At 30.0% G+C, this 18402-nt stretch overlaps 1 protein-coding gene across 1 annotated transcript in view; it reads left to right on the top strand.

Annotated features, from left to right (window-relative positions):
* The window catches only part of LOC129957202 (transcription factor cwo-like), a 54583-nt gene that overhangs the window by 21252 nt on the left and 14929 nt on the right, over positions 1 to 18402 (top strand). The window contains exon 2 of the mRNA XM_056069418.1: positions 810 to 879. Within this exon, the coding sequence (XP_055925393.1) occupies positions 810 to 879 (70 nt within the window). The remainder of the gene's footprint in view (positions 1 to 809; positions 880 to 18402) is intronic.

Below are 18402 nucleotides of genomic sequence, written 5' to 3'. Positions count from 1 at the left end.
TTATGTAAAATAAAAAAGGAATTGTATAAAAAAAAACTTCTATGATTTCATATTTTATGCTCAATTTCAAAACTGTTTTTATATTACAAATTATTATATGTCAAGCTCATATGTTTAACAAGAAATCCAATATAGATTTCTAATGCTTCCAAAAATAGAAGATAATAAATCTTGAATTCCTACTTATGTATGTTGCAAGATACATTTGTTTTAACTTGTGATGAGACACATTTCGGTACATAATTAGTTTTATATGATCCTTTATTTTGGATCATTTGCCTTAATTACAATTTAGATTATACATAAAGTTAAGGAAATAATAATTACACACAATCCTTCTAATTTTGAATTAGTGTAATATTCTTTTTTCATATATAATTGAGTGGACATTGTATTTTAAGTGGCTTAAGAAACACACATTTATCTACTTTACGTTATTAGATAGTTACGTTATTAAGTTTGCATCAAATTCAACTTCAGTTTTATGATGTAAATGGTGAAAAGTTGAAACTTTGAAAAGAGATGTTTAGTGAAGATGATATAATATCTTTAATATCTCCATTTATCATCAATTTAATTTATATTACGATTTCGGAACAAAAAATGTTGGTTACTGAACTTTGAAATATTTCAAAGTCAAACAGAGAGATACTAATCTTTTTTCCTGATATTTTATATTATGTTATAACTATCTATTATTATAAAATAACATTAGTTTTGCTTGTATGATGCATAATTTATTATGAAGTAAAAGTATGCTTTCTGTTTAAAATGACAAAATTTGTTATTAATTCTTATTATTCTTTCAGAAATTTGAATTTTTCAACTATCTCTAATGAAGAGGACGAATTTGGGTACTCACGGAAAAAAACAGCCAGAGTGAGTGTTTATTGTTTATTATTTAATATTTAATTAATTTGAATGTGCACTTTTTATACAATATGGTAGAAATATCGTTTTAAAAATATAAAAATATAGTTTTATGATTCATTTTTTAAAATTTATAAATGAGCGAATCCAAATAATTTTTAATGTGCCCATTTTTTCAAATTAATGAGGAATTTCTTTGTTAAGCGGAGATTGATTTCTTTAAATCATTCGAGATGCTAAAAAAGAAAGTTGTTTTGTAAAATATTTGAAATATACTTTTATGAAAACATAATGGTTATTTATATGAAATGTTCGAGGAACATATCATTAATATATTAAATGAAAGAAAATTCTAAATTTATCTATGACTGTTCGTTTGATTTCGCGAACTTCCTATTTTCAGAATGATTAATCGTTTTACTATCTTTTTTATATTTGGCTGACATTCTCAATTAAATTTAATTAAAGGCATTTTATTGCAGAATGTAGTAAATTATGTTTTAAATTCAAGAAGGAAATTTGAAAAAGACGTCATTGGCGAACTGTTCTCTAATAAAAGAAATTTGAATTCGCTGGGTACGGTATAATTTTCAGAGTGACGGGAAATATTATTTATCGAATGCATTAATTGAAATCCTGAGTCAGTCAATGAACGTTTGTTTATTTGTCGAGTACAGTTCAAGCTAGGTTGAGCAATACGATGTATCTGTGTGTGTTTTTTTAATGTGATAAAAGAGGTTGTGGCAACGTGAATTGTAACTCACGTGTGTGTTTTTTATTGCATGAACAAATCTGAGCGAGAAGCACGAGTTGAAGTATTAAGGTCACTTTTTTTTTCCCCCTGAAGACTTTTGCCTCGTTCATTATAGATAGCTGATGCTCTAAATAGCATTTTAACTTCGACTTTTCTAGGCAAATGGAGTTTTGTGCTCTGTGGTTTTTTGTTATTCGCAACAGAAAGGCTTGAAAAAAACTTGGCTTAAAATAGTCACACGATAACAACAACAACAACAGAAAGGATTAGATTTTTTAGTTTATGAATTCCTGAAACAAACACTACTTTTGCTCGAACATTTTTTTAACACAGAGTTACAGAATATATTTTTCTTTAAAAAACAAAATTTGTTTGGGAATTTTCATGGAAATTCTGGATTATAGTTGCATTTTTTAATTAAAATTTGCCAAGTATTGATATAATCATTATAGTTTTTTAGAAACTTGATATATTTTTTAATTAATTGTATATACTGTTAACCCAAAATGTATGCAAATCAAGTTTATATGTTTACGAACTTATTAGTAATATTATCGGATTAATCAGACATATTCGTATTTACAAACACACAAATGTAGCGTTAATTAATGATGAAATAGAAGGAAATTCAATTTCCTATTGTATATTCTTAATTTCAGATAAATTTATGAACTTAAAGTTATCTGTAAATTTATATTAGTGAACTACAATTCTAAGATGTGATTAAAGTTACCAAAATTTTCGCGATCCCTTATATGATTGAAGCCTATTGCTCATGACACATTGAGCTATTTTTCTGTTCTCCGTAAAACAATTCTATGCTAGAGAAACTTCTTTTCCGCAACATCTATAAATAATATTAAGCGTTGTCATCTTCGAACATGATTAACTATTTTGTGAGACTGAATAATCCAGTAATCCTCTTATATCATCTCGGAATGCAATTAAGGCCCTTCACACAACGTATCTCTCAGTATGTGGGCCTCCTTAACTGAGAAATTGGGACATGCATCAAATTGTTACGATCGTGTTGTGGACCGTTGGTCACCAGAAAGTGGGTTCTATGTGACGTCAGAAAGGCTGTTCACCGTTCACCTTTCAAGGCCGTGATGATAGCTAGTGGTGAAAGACCTTTAAGGAACGCCTGCCACGATATTGTTTGATCCGTAGGTAGGCCGAGCTTACGTGAAGCAACTCGATAAACATGAATTTTTTCCATGGCGTCGTCAGTTTAAGACGCCGTTGGCACCCACGTGGGCAATTGGTTCAACGATCCCCTGAGAAAACAATTGAATAATTGTATCGTAGGGTTTCTGATCACGTATGCAGGATTTCTCCTCTACTGCCCCTGTGAGTTTTCACGAGTCAATTATCCATACCTAGACATGGTATGAAACTGCAATGAGAGTTTTTTAACTTTAAGAAAGGTCATTTCTCTTTTACTCGATATAAATGCAATAAAAAGTATTTTATTTCTATTGGAAGTTGAAAATTATCATCGCTTAGATATTATTAAAGATTTATTGTGCTATTACATCGAATGTTTTTGCAGTACAACAAATTTATATCATTAAATAATTTTAATTTATATTTTTAAAGGTATTACCAAAATATCGAAATATTTCTAAATTTTAGTTAATATTAGACAATCAGCCGTATTTCAATTTGTCAGTTTAAAATTAAATGCATTTTTTTTAATACGACATTTTTTTTTTACAACAAAATAAAATTTTATTTCAAAATTTTATATAAATTCTTAGAGAAAATATGAACAATTTTATCTCTTAATTTTATATCAAAGTTAGAATATGTTGGTATACCTAGATGGAGAGGGGGAAGAAATGAAAAACAGTATGTTAAATGGTTGAAAGATTTATAAATTACGAAAAATAATAGATTATTATGGCAGGAAATATTATCCTGTGGATTTAAATCCTCTTGTGATGATCGATCTCTTTTTCATCTTAACATAGTTTAGAAGTCATATTTATACTGTAGTGAAATTACTATTATTATTACTATTATGGCAAAGCAATTTATTTTCTGAATAGAGCGATGTTGTTTTCATAAATACTTTTCAGTTTCTCTGTGTTTCTTCAACTCAATATTGATTGGAATATATAATATATAACATATTATTAGTTTATGAGTTATATGCCATTCAGTTGATAAAAGTATCGTATTTTTAAAGGGAATAATTTAAAGCCTTTCATATCTCTGGTTCTCTCTATTTTATGACCCAGTTTTCTTGTGAGCTTTATTTTTAAACTAGTGGGAGTCATTTCCCGAAAATACTCGCATACTCTCCATCAAAATGCTTATTTCTCGTCCCACACATAAAATTGTAAAGCTTGGGTAAGGCTACGAATGCCCTGAATGTCACTGGCGATCAATAGTTACGGAATATAGGTCTTTGGCGTGAATCTAGCATTTTTAATGAATCTATCTTGACGGCTCTCCCCCACCCTCACCCCGAATCTAACCGAAATTTGATACTGAATTACAATTACAATCAGAAGAACACATACTGAATTTTAATTATTTTAATCATTGTGTTTATGAGTTATTGGATTTATATGCATGCGAAAGTACAGAACGACAGATGGTTAAGCCTTTGATAAATTTGGTCCAAAATTTGATACGATTCAAATAATAATTTGATAAATTAGATTAGATTTAGATAAATTTTATCTATCTAGTTCTTTACGTTTTGAATTTATCTGCTTGAACAGCCAAACATATGCACTTCCTCTGAATGGGTTTCCTTCAAAATTTGTTAAAATTATACAAATGTGAATGAAAGTCCATATAGCAAATTTCATTCGTCTAGATCAAAGCGTTTTTGAGTTATCATGTTCACAGATAGATAGGCGTAATGCCAAAAAAAAAAAAAAAAAATGTGTTTTTCGAACACAGGAATTTTGAAATGTGGGGATTCATCAAAATCTCGAGTTCGATTTTTTGAGTGGTTATAATATTTTCTCTGTATTTCGCATACGAGAAAGTAAAAGTGAGTTGTATGATATTATAGAAAAAATTTGGATAGCAGAAAATTGCGCGTGATGTCAATAAGCATTTAAAATTTAATATAAATTTATTCCTTTAATAATTTTTTGATCACGTTCTAATTCTAAGTATTCGGGATCTTCAGTTTACAATATTGAAAAATATGTCAGTTATTTATTAATGTAAAAAGCCACCTATTTCACTCATTTCGGCCATATTGTCAGACGTTGAAACTGAGTGAAAAAGTTGCATATTTAAGTTTTTCTTTTAACCACTTCAAATCCTATATCTGTTTGTTTCAATTAAATGCTCATGCGTCCCTTTTTTTGCTCACTGGAAGCAATCAAAACGAAATAAGTTACTTTCAGAGTTACCGCCTCGCATTCAACCATCTCAAAAACCCATCAAATTATATTTATTTTAAAACAAGGGTGGCACACAACTCGTTTCAAAGTTAGCAACAACCAACGCTTTTTTTTCTTTTCTTTCCCCCCTTCCATCTTTACTGCTTCGGTGCAATAACCTGAGAATATGTTAACAGCCGACTCATTTGGGGTGGGACTGACACTCTCGGGACTTCTTCATGAGGGAGACGTCGACACCTGCACGTGGGATGACATGGCTCCAGACTTAATGCGTGTGGCGGTGACTTGAAAGAGTGATCAATTGGCTTGAAATTAAGCAAAGAAATAATTTTAGAACATCGCATTGCTTCTTCTCTTTTTTATTTGAACTGTTAAAAAGTCGTTAATTTAAAACAAAGACAATTAATCAGAAATTTAGGATGGGATTAGGATCGCATGAGATTTTTGCATACCCTTCCAGAGAATAATGGTTAGCGTTTCTTTTTTTTTTCTATGAAGAACTTCAGATTTAAGTTTAAGACTAGTTTTAAGGCAAAGAATATTAGGTGCCTTGAATCAGAACCTCTGGATTGTAAGGAAGCTCTTAATCGGGAGATAATAACCTTACTAAAAATCCCTGATTAGTGTACTATAATGTTTATGGAAATAATGAATCTGTATAATGATTGGATCATTTTTAGTAAGTACCAATTGTTCAAAAATGCTCTTATCACCGTAAATGCTGGATATTGGGTGAAATATATACTAAGATAATAATTGACATTGAAAGAATTACGCATGATTAATTAAAAATTTCGGATGCTTTAAAGAAGGCGAATTAACCACCAACCATGCTCATTCGGAACTTCATTTCCTTGCTGAGAAATAAAGTTCAGTATAAGCATAATTGGTGGTTCTGCATGTGTTCTAACGATAATTAAGTTAATAAGTGTTTAGTATTAGTAGTGATCTTCGAATTGCGAATATCTTGCCGATACAATAATTTTAATAAAGATTCAAACAAAATTGCCCTACGACGATATATCCAATGGTCTGGCGTTAAAAGGTGTGGTATTCTTATGCGAATTTGCAGTCAGTCAACTTGTGAAAACACCCCGAGACATCCGCCGACAATGCGCATAGACGACCTTGATGAAAAATTTAGGGAGAAGAATACTGAAGGAATTTCTCCTATCGACGGTTCATCATTTTCTTACGGAATAATGTGTCGTTCTCTCAATAAAAATCATTACTTATGAATGACGTATACTATACATAATTTACGTAGACTCCTTAATTCCAGTCTATCTCGATATTAATATCTACTATTTTTAGCACAGCTTATTAGAATTAAATAAACACTAAGAGCTGCAAAATAGATTAAGCTGCACCCGGTTTAAAGTAGGCGTAATGGAATAGTTTTTTTGATAAAATGCACGCATTGACAATTGACAGTTCACATCCTTGTCTTTACTGATAGTTGTCTTGCCGACATTTGTGATGATAATATTTAATACTTTGTAGTTGGTTCTAAATATGTCAGCATTTATTTTCGAACATAATTTTAAGTTTGGAATGCATAAATGGAAAAATAAATTGTATTTTAAAAATTTGAAAATGGGCATAGTTTAGAATGAGAAACATATCAGTTAATGAATAAAAATATCCAATTTTTACTTCATTATTCGCAAAGGATTAGCATTTAAAAAAAATGGAAATTATGAGTGATATTTCAATAACTATATGGTATATATATTGAGTAGATGTCAAAATGCTGATGTTATTGCAAGAATTTTATATATTTTTTAATTTCATTATGTAAGACTACAGTAATAATTCCTCAATGCCTTTCGGGAAGGATCACGAGTTCAGAGTCATTAGTTCAGTGTAAATGGTGGAGTTGCACATAAATTTGTCAAGTTGGATTGGTGTGATAATTTGGAGATTTGGGGCCATTCCAATTCTATTTTTATCCACTTCACCCAGAAGAGATTTGTCCGCATAAACTTGCTGTGTTGCTTCATAAAAAAAAAAAAAAAAAAGTTTTCCAAATTAAATCGCATAGCTCTATAGTAGGTCTAAATTATCTTCTTGTTTAATTAAGCTTCGTAGAACAATTGCACATTTATTTTTTAGTTTTAATGAAAAGTCTAGTGAAGAAATAATAGTCAACTTAAAATATGTATAAAACCAAACATATCTATCTATTCTATATATTTGATTAAAGAAGTAATAACGTAATTTTTTTCTACAAATTCTGAAACTAATATATATATATATTTTAAATATTGATTTATATTTACTCTTACTAATCACACCAGAAGAGTGTGATTCCCCCTCCCCTTTCAAAACCGATCTTTATCTGTTCAAGCTGCGAAAACCATTTATTTCTTATCAATTTTAGTTTAACTTGCATGTTTACAGCTTTTATGTAAGATATACCGAGACAAACTGGAAAAAAAAGAGAGAGAGAGAGAGAGAGACCCAACGTTTAATTGAAAATGTCTTTTAGAGAATTTGGTGAAATTTAAAATCTTTTCGTTTAAATTAAAGTTTTAGGAACAGAATTTTTAGGGGAAAAAACACATTCTGAATATTTAAATACAAAGTTTACCAGGTTTGTTGACCTGCGAGTCAGTCAGAAGGAAGGACACCTGAACTGCAAGAATTTTTTAAAAAATGTGTGTGTGTGTGGGGGAGACCCATGAATAATGTTTTAAACAATACTTGATTTTAACTAGAATATATTGAAGAAATATATTGAAATATGTAGCTATAAGAAATAAAATGAAAGTACACATTTTGATAATCCTAAATATACTGAAAAAAAGAAAAAGAAAGAAAAAAAAAATTCCGAGATTTTATTATCTTCCAATGTTATGGGATACTTAGGCAGCTGCCTCCTTCTTAATCAACCTTAAACAAATTGTAGGATTTCAGATAGGTGATTTCAAAATTCAGTTACTCATAGAAGAGGATATAGTGGGAATTTCAAAGGACACGATTTGAGTGAAAGCGGAGTTAGGCATATGGAATCCTTGGATAACTAGCTGATTGGACACGGATTGTGTGGCTTCAGGATGAAAGAGAAGTCATAGAGTGCCACTATTACACAAAGATTCTTTTCATTAAAAATTCAAGCAAACTATTTGCATCATTCAGTAAATACTTTCCATTATTAATTTTTACCACTAAACTTAGTAATTTAACTTGTAATTAATTATAAAAAAATTATTAACAGTTTATCTGTATGAATACTATTATATAACGCCAATTAATTGAAATTTTTGGTTGTTAATACAAGTTTTATATCTGCTATAACTCAAAGCTTCAGGACCGATTGATTCAGGTAAATTCAAAAAGAAATCCTCATTTTTTAAAAGAGAAAAATACAAAATATCGGTTATTATATAATTTTTTATATAATAAAAAATTACTAACATTTTTCAGTGTATCCAGTATTAATATGAAGCATTAAATTAAGAATTTTTGATCAATCTCCGAAAAATGGTACTTGTCATGTTCGCCATGATGAGCGCTGCAGTCAAGATGGGGCTTTTCCAGTAATTATTTTGTTAAATTAAAAATTTTTTCCATACCTTCGAAAATAATTCTCTACTCGTACGCGATTGGTTATATTCGCGTATTGATTCATTTCTTTGGTTAATTTACAAAATAAAAATCAGAATATTGAATAATTAGTATTTAATTATTCTGGAACTTTTTAATAAAACCTTTTAAATAAATAATTTTAAAAGTTTTGAAATGAATAATCATTTAATGTCGACATTCAAATCGGTAATAACAATTATACTCTGCAGTTTTTTTTAAAATTTAGCAGTTACGAAAGAATGATGATTACTTTTTTTTTTTTCCTGATATTCCGGTATCGGTATTCAATTGCTAGTGCTTTTTATCGAATTTTCTTTCGAGTTCCTTTCTTTCACAACGGTTTTTTCTTCACGTGGACGGCCTGCCGATCGGAGAAGTACTGTTAAATGCACGACAGAAACCAATAAATGCATACGGTCACTCGATAGTGCACGTGCTCTAAAGGCATAAGGAAAACAAAGCGTCGTTGACGCGCAGTCACACCGGGGGATGAAATCAACTTGCATTTAAGCATAGGGGGGGACAAAAAAACGCGAAACAGCCGCAACTCATGAAAGGAAATATGTGGCTGGGATGTGGCAAAGGCACGTGCTTGGAGCACGTGACGGTGCTCTCGCATCCCCCCCGCCAGCTTTTCCGCCTGTTCCTCCTCTCTGGCTTTCACTGTCGGCTTTTATTTTTCTCCGTTTCGTTCTCTTCCTACAAGAATTGCAATGAAAACCGATAGGAGCTTCTCGTAGAAGACACGGAAAGAAAGAAAAGTGCATTATAAAGAGTTATGGTTGCAGTTCTTCGATAGCTGATACTGAAAACAGATTGTTGTCTGCACGGGGAGTAATAAATTTCTGTAATGAATTTTTCAACTGAAAAAAGAAAGCGAGACTAAATTCCGAAGTATTTTCAGATGCCATTGGATGCTCATATATATGTTTGCGTGGGTAAAATGCTAGCTTTTATAAAAGTGATTTCATTCAGAATGGAAACAAAATATCAATATTTCGTAATGATTTTTTTTCATTGAAACTAAAGAACATAACTTCTCAATTTTCCTCTTATTATCATTTTCCGATAAATTGTTATAAACAAAATTGCTATTTGATATAAACAAAACAGCTATTTGATATAAACAAAATAAACATTTATTAACAACAAATTCGTTATAAACAAATACTTGATTATTTTATTGAGATGGAACGATTTCTTATGTTAAATCCATTGACTGGGATATTGGTCAAAATCCTAAATAATGAAAATATAAAATAAAAATTTCAGGAACTATTAAATAATTATTGAAATATGCAAAAAAGAAAATAAAAGACAAAAAAATTCAAAAACTGAAACACTTCTTAATAATTTATCAAAAAAAAAGAATGAATGACATTTTAAGAATAATTATTAATTTTTGATATAATTTTACTAATTTGCCTTCTGGCTGGATTGTATGGTAGTGAAATTTCGGGAGTAGAATCCTTTTGAAGATAACTATTTCAATCTTAAAATGTAATTAATTGTTTCTTAGCATAAACTATTTAATATTGAATGAAGGAAAGAAACGTGGAAATCATAGGCATACTATTAAAACTCGGGGCAAATTCAAGGCAACTTTATATCTTTATTAGAGAATCCAAATCGTCCCTGGTTGATCTGATCTATTTATCATTACGCATAGACTTTTCATCATTTTTAAGCGTAGTGTGTTGTTGTGCAATTTCAAAACAATGTTATTCATAACGTTGTTGTTGTTTCTTATGGCACTTGCCATGGACAAGCCCGCTGTTACGAAGACAGCGATTTTAAGCCGGTGGGGGGAGCGTCTCATGTTTTTATAGTAGCGCCCTCTAGGGCCTAGAGAACGACTTAGCTACACACACGTCACAACGCTTTTTACGGGGCGCACTTCATTCATGCATTCATTTCATTCACTCATCCACAGATCGTAATTTAAACCTGAATCAGAGAACGATCACCCCTGATCCAGTATCCCCAGTGTTATTACTCTCGACATGGAGGACTTTGTGACCACGACAGATTTATACGCGCGTCAGCCACCAAGCACGCGGGGAATCTTCGGCCGGCGGGATTCGAACTCGCAACCTAACGGACGCGAACCCAACGTAATTCATAACGTAACACTATCGAACAAAATATTTGAATAATAATATAACACCTTATGCATAGTCTTTTTAAATGCTTCAAACGTCCTTTTAATTTTTTTCATAAGACGTTTTTTTTTTTTTTTTTTTTTTTTTTTCTTTTTCTGCTTTACACCAAAGCAAAATTACAATTTTCTTATAAAGCAGATTATTTTAAAACTTTTTATTTAATTAGCAATAGCAGATTGCATGTAATTTACCTGAATATTATTCAGAGCTATTTTTAGTTGGTTGTACGAAATCTGGATGACAAATATTTTTAATTGTTTTTATGCATCTGTTGTATCTTTTTAATTAGCAATACAGTCAATGCATTTAGTTAGCATCAAATGTATATTAGAAAAATATCAGCCATTTCATATTTAAATGTTTATTGCATTACATTGTGAAAGAACATAATTTTTTCCCCGCTTAAGTTCTTAATGGATTCCAAAATAAAACTGACCTGATGTATTTGATTTTTGCATGAATTGTATCTGTTCATCTGTTTGGAATTCAAACTGATTTCTCATCCCTCTCATTCTCCACACATACACACCTTCTGATGTTTGTTCACAAATATTGTGCCGAAAATATAAAAGTTTGGATGTTCTATTATTAAGAATGCGTTTATTTTAAAATAGAGACAATTCAATCTGAATGATTTAGAGAAGTGAATATTAAACATTTTTCTGTGCAAAATCTGATAATATTTTTTCGATTTTTTTTTACAACTCTCTTTGGTGCATATTGGAAAAAAGTGTTGATTTCCAAAAAGAAAAAGATAATCGGCTTATATTATTTTTCATTTTATTTAACATAAGCATAAAATATATAAGAATTTTTAGTTCAAAATAGAAAATTGGCCTTTTTAAAAAATTATTTGGCTAGCCCTTTTCAGTAACAAGTATTTTTTAATATTAAAAAATTATTTGAATATTTTTGATTATTAATTGTTACTATGACCTACTGGGAAAATCGTTTATGCCTTTGTTTTGTGAGAAATATCATTGATACGACCTTGCCAGTACATTGCAATAGATAACAAGCATTTATCTCTTTTGAAAATTTCATTGCGACTAAAAATAGTTTTTTTGGACAGTTTTCAGGCTTCAGTCTTATCAGTGATGCGTTTGTTTTCAGTCTTGTTATCCCAGGTTTGATTAAGTGAAAGTTTGTATGTATTCTAAAAATATGGTAAATTGGTCCCCTCAAAAATACTTTCACTTTTGCACGCATACATTGAAATCCCGATTAGAATTTGTAGATTCTTTAACATTCACTTGAAGTTCTTGAGTTTATGTAATGATGCTTTCACTCCTTAAATTTATAGTTCATAATTGATTTTTTTATAATCTTTGCCAAAGAAAATTCTTAACTCAGTTAGTGAATTGCTATGAAATATTTACGTATTTCAAAGTTAACCACTTACTTATTTCAAGATGTTTATAAGTTTTTGGAATTAAAAAAAACTAATGTTGTCTAATTGTGAAGTTCCGCTGAATATGAACCCGAGAATTGCAAAATTTTAATCAATTAGTATTTTTTTATTTAAAAATTTAAAAAATATATTTTTTATATATATGAAAATAATTCTAGATCTCTGTGTATCCTGTTAGTAACTGTATTTGATGAGTTAATACTTCATATCAAAAATTTTATTTCTGTGAGCTGGACATACGTACTTGTCTTGAAAAAGTGAAAAACAATAATTTACAATCATTAGAGCGGAAAATGAAATTTCATTTTGTAATATGTTTGCTTTAAGAAAAGAAATAAAAAAAACTGTTTTTTCTCATGATTAATTCCACATTAAAAAGCCGTGCTGAGTTATTTATAGATTTTTTAAAAAAAATTGCTCGTTGATAAATGCAATTGTTTTATTGCAATTTTGAAATTTTTGAAAGTAGTAATTTTTATGCCACATTAAAAAGCCGTGCTGAGTTATTTATAGATTTTTTTTAAAAAATTGCTCGTTGATAAATGCAATTGTTTTATTGCAATTTTGAAATTTTTGAAAGTAGTAATTTTTCCTATTATCTGTTTGTATCAAATGTGAATTTGTTAAATTTCCGTTTTAATTTTATAATAGAATTTGTCAGGAAATATTTTCTTAGCATTTATTACACAAGTTTATAATCGCATTGTTTCATACTATATATCATATTTTTAAACTAACTTTTGTACTTAACTGAATAAAAGTTATATATATATATATATATATATATATATATATATATATATATATATATATATATATATATATATATATATATATATATATATAACGAAATTTAAAAAGTTGTATTATTTTGTGTATCAAGCTGTAAACTCAAAATAAATTTTAAAATATCGATGATAGAGAAAAAATATCAAAGCTGCTTTCTTTATAACGAAAGTGATTCGATTGATTACTGTATTTCTGAGTCTGCTGATTCATCTCAAGGTAGAAGATTACATCATTTTTGTCCACATCTTCCACTTGAAAGATGTGCAACAAAAACGAATCGTCATTACCATTAAGCCGCCTTTCAAAATTATTCTGTTCCCAGTACCCTACGAAAAACAAGCGCATTCCTTCTCTTTACGAATCACGTGTTGTTTACTCTTTCCATCCTCCAACCTTCTTTTTAACATCGAGACAGATCCCCGCGAGTTCCGCGTTTTCTCTCTCTCTTTCTGTCCTCCTTCGACGCAACGGAAAGTGTAAAGGCAGAAGCCAATAACAGAACTGCTGGATTCGACCGGCCTCACTAGTCAGCAGTTGGGCGTAAACAGGGGCTCGGGAAGTTTTAAGACTCTTTTTGTTTCTTCTTCTTTTTCTGGATTATTTAAGCTCTCGTCCTATTTATTCAGTTTTCTTTACGGTGTTATGTTTTTGATTTTTCGTACTTGAAATATGCGAAAGGGAAGCATTGTAATTGTCCAAAAATTCAACCTTGAGATTTTAATGAATCTCGGAGTTTTGTATCTACCTGGGTCTGTAAAGGTCGATACAAAAAAAATATTTATACAACTATGTTTATCAGTATGTGAACACGGTAACTAAGTCATCCTATCTGAATTGTAAATTTAGAGATCTATGCCGACTTTTGGATAAAATCTGTCAGCGGCAAGTCTGTTCAACCACCTTTGCCCATATGAATATAATACCCACCCCCCTCCCCAAAAAAACCCGACCTGGATGGATAAAATTTGGCTTATAGTTTTCATCACGGCAGTTGTTGACTTTTATGAAATTTTGTGTCATATTCTTTAGCAAGTTGCTGTTATTTGTTCTGTCTTCATATTTATATCAACGGGATAGAAGTAAAATCAATAAGCTAGTTAAATGAAAGGTTGTATGCTGTATTGCCATCGAAATTGTATATCTATAGAACTATATATCAAAACTGTAGTTATTGAATAATATTGCTGTATTATTTCAATTCTGTAGTTATTAAAACTGTTAGTTATTGAATAATATTAATAAAAAAAATTAAGACAATCAGTGTTAAATATGAATAAATGGTCCCAAGGCATGCTATTATTTTTCGTCCCTATGTTATATATTTGCGTTTAGACCACTTTTAAACGCACAGATGTTTTCCTCCATATTAGTGCTTTCTTTAAAGTCGAATCTACACCCTTTGTAAAGTCTTGAATCCTCTCTCTCTTTATGCTTCTAAAAAGGGTACACTTATTTTATATAAGCATTGGCATTTTAAGATCATATTTTTAAAGAAACTCATGTTTCAAGACTATAAAGTGGCCATCATTTCGGTTTTGAATTTATGTATCTTTCTTAGAGGGGGAAAAAAACAGATAAATATTTTGGCTGTTATCATTTTTTAAAGTTTTTATGATAAAATTTTTAAAAAATAATCGTTTTTTTTTCCAGTCTTTGGATTGTTTGCATTAATAAATTATTGAATGTTTATAAAGAAAATATAGCATAGTTGTTAATGAGTGGGATTAAATATCAAGTTCACAATTCTTCATTAATTGTATTTTTATTAATCTTGTAATGAATTGTTCACGACTAATATATTTTATTTCGTAATTATGCTTTAGAATGAAAAATAGATTCTTAAGAGTCATCTCATCGAGTTTTGAAATTAAATTTTCGAGAAATAACTTTATACTTGTGTTGAATACGATAGCATGTTCTCTTAATCGCAACATTAATGAATCCAAAGATCATAAGTAAAAAAATAAGGAAAAAAGAGTATTGATAGTTTTGTTGACACCGATAGATATTATGGATAATTTTCAGAGTCTTTATATATATATATTAGGAAATAGTCTTAAGAGATGTCATATTAAAAATATGGTTTGCAATTTCTACTTTGAATCATCTGAAAGCACTTATTTTGGACAAAGAAATCAGTGAAAATATACGCATTACTCAATTAGCGCCCCACACATTTCGCAACATACTTTGGCAACTTCTTCTATTCCTTGAATACGTAGTAGAAAGAAATAGCAAGTCTGAAAATAACACTTGGAATATGTACTTGTGGGCCTTACCTTAGGTTATTTTTAAGGGGAAAAAAGCTGTTTGAGGTACCTACTAGAAGTTCATCGGTCTGTTTGTTTTTGAAATGACCTTTAACAGTAGTTTTCTCAGTGTTTTGACATATTAATCTGAAAATATATCAATAGAAATATCAAACCTCTAGTTGGATATAGTTAAAGTGGGAGGATTTCTGGACTGAATCCTGGGTTTTACCAGAATTCAGACGGTTACGAGACACTAGCTATTTGAAAGGGGAGGGGCGAGGTGATAGGATTTTTAAAACATACATTTAAAAAAATCAAACGCAATGACGAATATCAGAAATTATAAGAAAAGAAAAGCTGGAAGGAACGAAGAAATTCTCTCTTTTGCTATTCTATTTTTTGCTTGGTAATGTTTATAAACTGACATTTGATTTGTAAATTACATCATGCATAATGAAGAAATCATTTAACATGTCCAGATCATTGTATCTAGAGTTAATAAATTCTACAAGTTGTTGCTTCTTGGGTAATCAGTGCTTACTAAGATAGGGGTTTTCAAAATTTTAGTAAAATTTTTAACTAAGCATTAATAAAAATATTGATGTTTTACTTAGTAAATTCCGACCACTTTAAAAGAACGGAAAAAAGAAATTCCTATGTAACTCCAGTTTTATCTCAGTGCATTTTTTCTAATTTTAATGAATCTTTAAAAATACGCTTATTCTTATTTTGCAACGATACTCTTTATGATTTTAGTTTTGTATTTATACTTACGCGCCTTGTGATGATATTAAATGCATTTTATTGTGTACTGCTATGTAATTAGAGCAAATTTTAAAAGTAAAAAGCCTAGATGAATCAAGCCTAATACATTATCAAACTACGATATTTCGAACTTGAGGTTCGAATTTCCTTTTTAAATGTGTTGTCATTTTGAATCATTATTATTGTTTTAATTAAGAATAATAATTTTTAATACTTATTAAAAGTAAGGCAAAAAAAAATTCTGCAAAAAAAACACACAATTTTTAAAATTAAATCTGATTACTTAAAGAAATTTTTTTAGCTCTATTAATTTTCTTATAAATAAAAATTGGAATAACATGGGGCATTATTTCAAAGTCGTGACTTAACCAGAATGTCTGATGACTTTAAATATTATCCTTTAATAATACAGTTTTTATGCTTTTATTTTTTGTGCTTGAATTCATTGATGGCGAAAAAACGGGAAATCAGTAAGATCTATCGAAATCAATGTGAGCAAAATATTTTTTCACCTGTTTAAATGAGAGAGAGGGGAGATGTTTTAAATCTTTCTCCTTGTAATTTAAAATCATTTTGTATAATTTTATTTGAAACAAAAATGAATTTATCCGAATTTTGATTTTAATATCGGCTGGAAGTTAGAAACCTAGTATGCTCGAGTTGAACCGTGTCTTTAAACAATGTATTTTTTGATTTTGAAACATTATCAGAAAACGTGTATGAAAAGAAACCTGTTAATTCATAGTATTTATATTTAACGCTATAATATTAGAAAAAAAATGATGTTATGTCTCTGTAGTAAACCATAAATAAAAAGAAAAAAAACTCGCCATTTGCTACTTCAAATTTCTTATCAATTCAAATTAATTATTAATAGTTTGTGTTTCTTTCTTTGAAGAAAAGTTATCTTAATAAATTATTTAAGAGTGTCCGTATTATCTTCATCTAAGTGAAGATTGAGTGCATTAATTACTACTGTTTGGTGATATTTTACTTTCGTTTGTACATATTTAAGTGCATGCATTATTCAGATGTAAAATAGTCCTTTTAGATTTAATGACCTGTTGGTACTTAAATTTCATTATATTTTTTTAATGAAAGTCAGTAATTTATTTCAATACTTAAACTAATTGCTTAAATAGTGTGTACGTGACCCACGTGATAGGATGACCTTCTTGTGGATGTATGCATTGGCCCACCCTTAAAAAAACGCGATGTGGAACACGTTGGGGCTGAAGCACTCACGTTTACGAATTTCAACGTGGGCTCTGTTTTTACGAAAAACATGTATCGCCGTAGTATGCAATTTGTAGATAGTGTAAGCCACGTGGCTATGCTGTGAAATGTGTTTTTCTATTTAATATTCAAGTACTTGAATATGTCACTATCTGCACTCATTTGTTATGAGGCAAAAGATTAAAAACTACTTTAAATTTTGCAACTATAGTACAACGCATTTCATTCACATGTAATACACATTTCGTGTTGTAATTGAGAGGTGAATTTTGTGAACCAAATATTTTTTTTCGATGCTAAATTTTAAAAAAAATAGATGTCAAAATGTAATAAATTTTAAATTGATCGATTTTTTTTATTGATATGGCGCTTTAGTAATTTTTGAGGCTTTATTGTAATTCCTAGTTTTATTCCTTAGCAGTATATCATATCTTCCACCAATTGTATTTTTTCCCTCGTTCTCATGCTACCAAGGAAGAAGTAGTTTTGCCATCACTTTATCATTACAGATCTTATGTGCACTCAGCATTACGTCACACTTATGAGAGCTAGTCAGCAGTGCTAATCTGTGTGCTTGTTTCTTTATTTTACTTTTCACCTTTTTTTTCTGGGCAAATCCTCGTTGAGTAAGCAAACACATAATGGTGGCTAAAAGCCAACAAATAAACTGCGCAATTGGACGTGATTGTTGAAGGGAGGGGAGGGAGGTCCCGTTGCCATATTCAGAGGGCAAGGAGAACAAGAATTTCTTCCAGGACAGTTCAACAACAACTGTTGTAATGCGTAGCGTTCTTGTGTTCGAATTGAGAACGTTTGCGTGTCGCCTACGTTTACCGCAGAGGTGGAGAGCGAGTTCGATTAGAAGGCACGTGACATTGCCAGCGTAAACTGTAACCTTGACTGGATAATTTTTTTTTCTGTTCTGAAACAGCACATGACACAATTGGTTGCTGTAAATTTGACGAGGCTTGTGCATGTTATTAAGTATTTTGCTTTGATTTAATGACACCCATGTAAAAGAGAGACCATAACAATTAATAAACATTAACATTTGTCCAAGAGACTTCTGGGGTTGTCACGATCCAAAACTTGAAATCTACTAGGTATATAATTTGCACATTATGCAGTTTTCAATAATATAATGATACTTTATGTAAATATATAATTTGGATTGCGGTCCTATTTATCTCTAGCAGCTCTA

This window comes from Argiope bruennichi, chromosome 2 (genome assembly GCF_947563725.1).
Source record: "Argiope bruennichi chromosome 2, qqArgBrue1.1, whole genome shotgun sequence".
NCBI lineage: Eukaryota > Metazoa > Arthropoda > Arachnida > Araneae > Araneidae > Argiope > Argiope bruennichi.
Note: the sequence above shows the minus strand (reverse complement) of the source record. Positions and strands in the feature narration are given on the sequence as shown.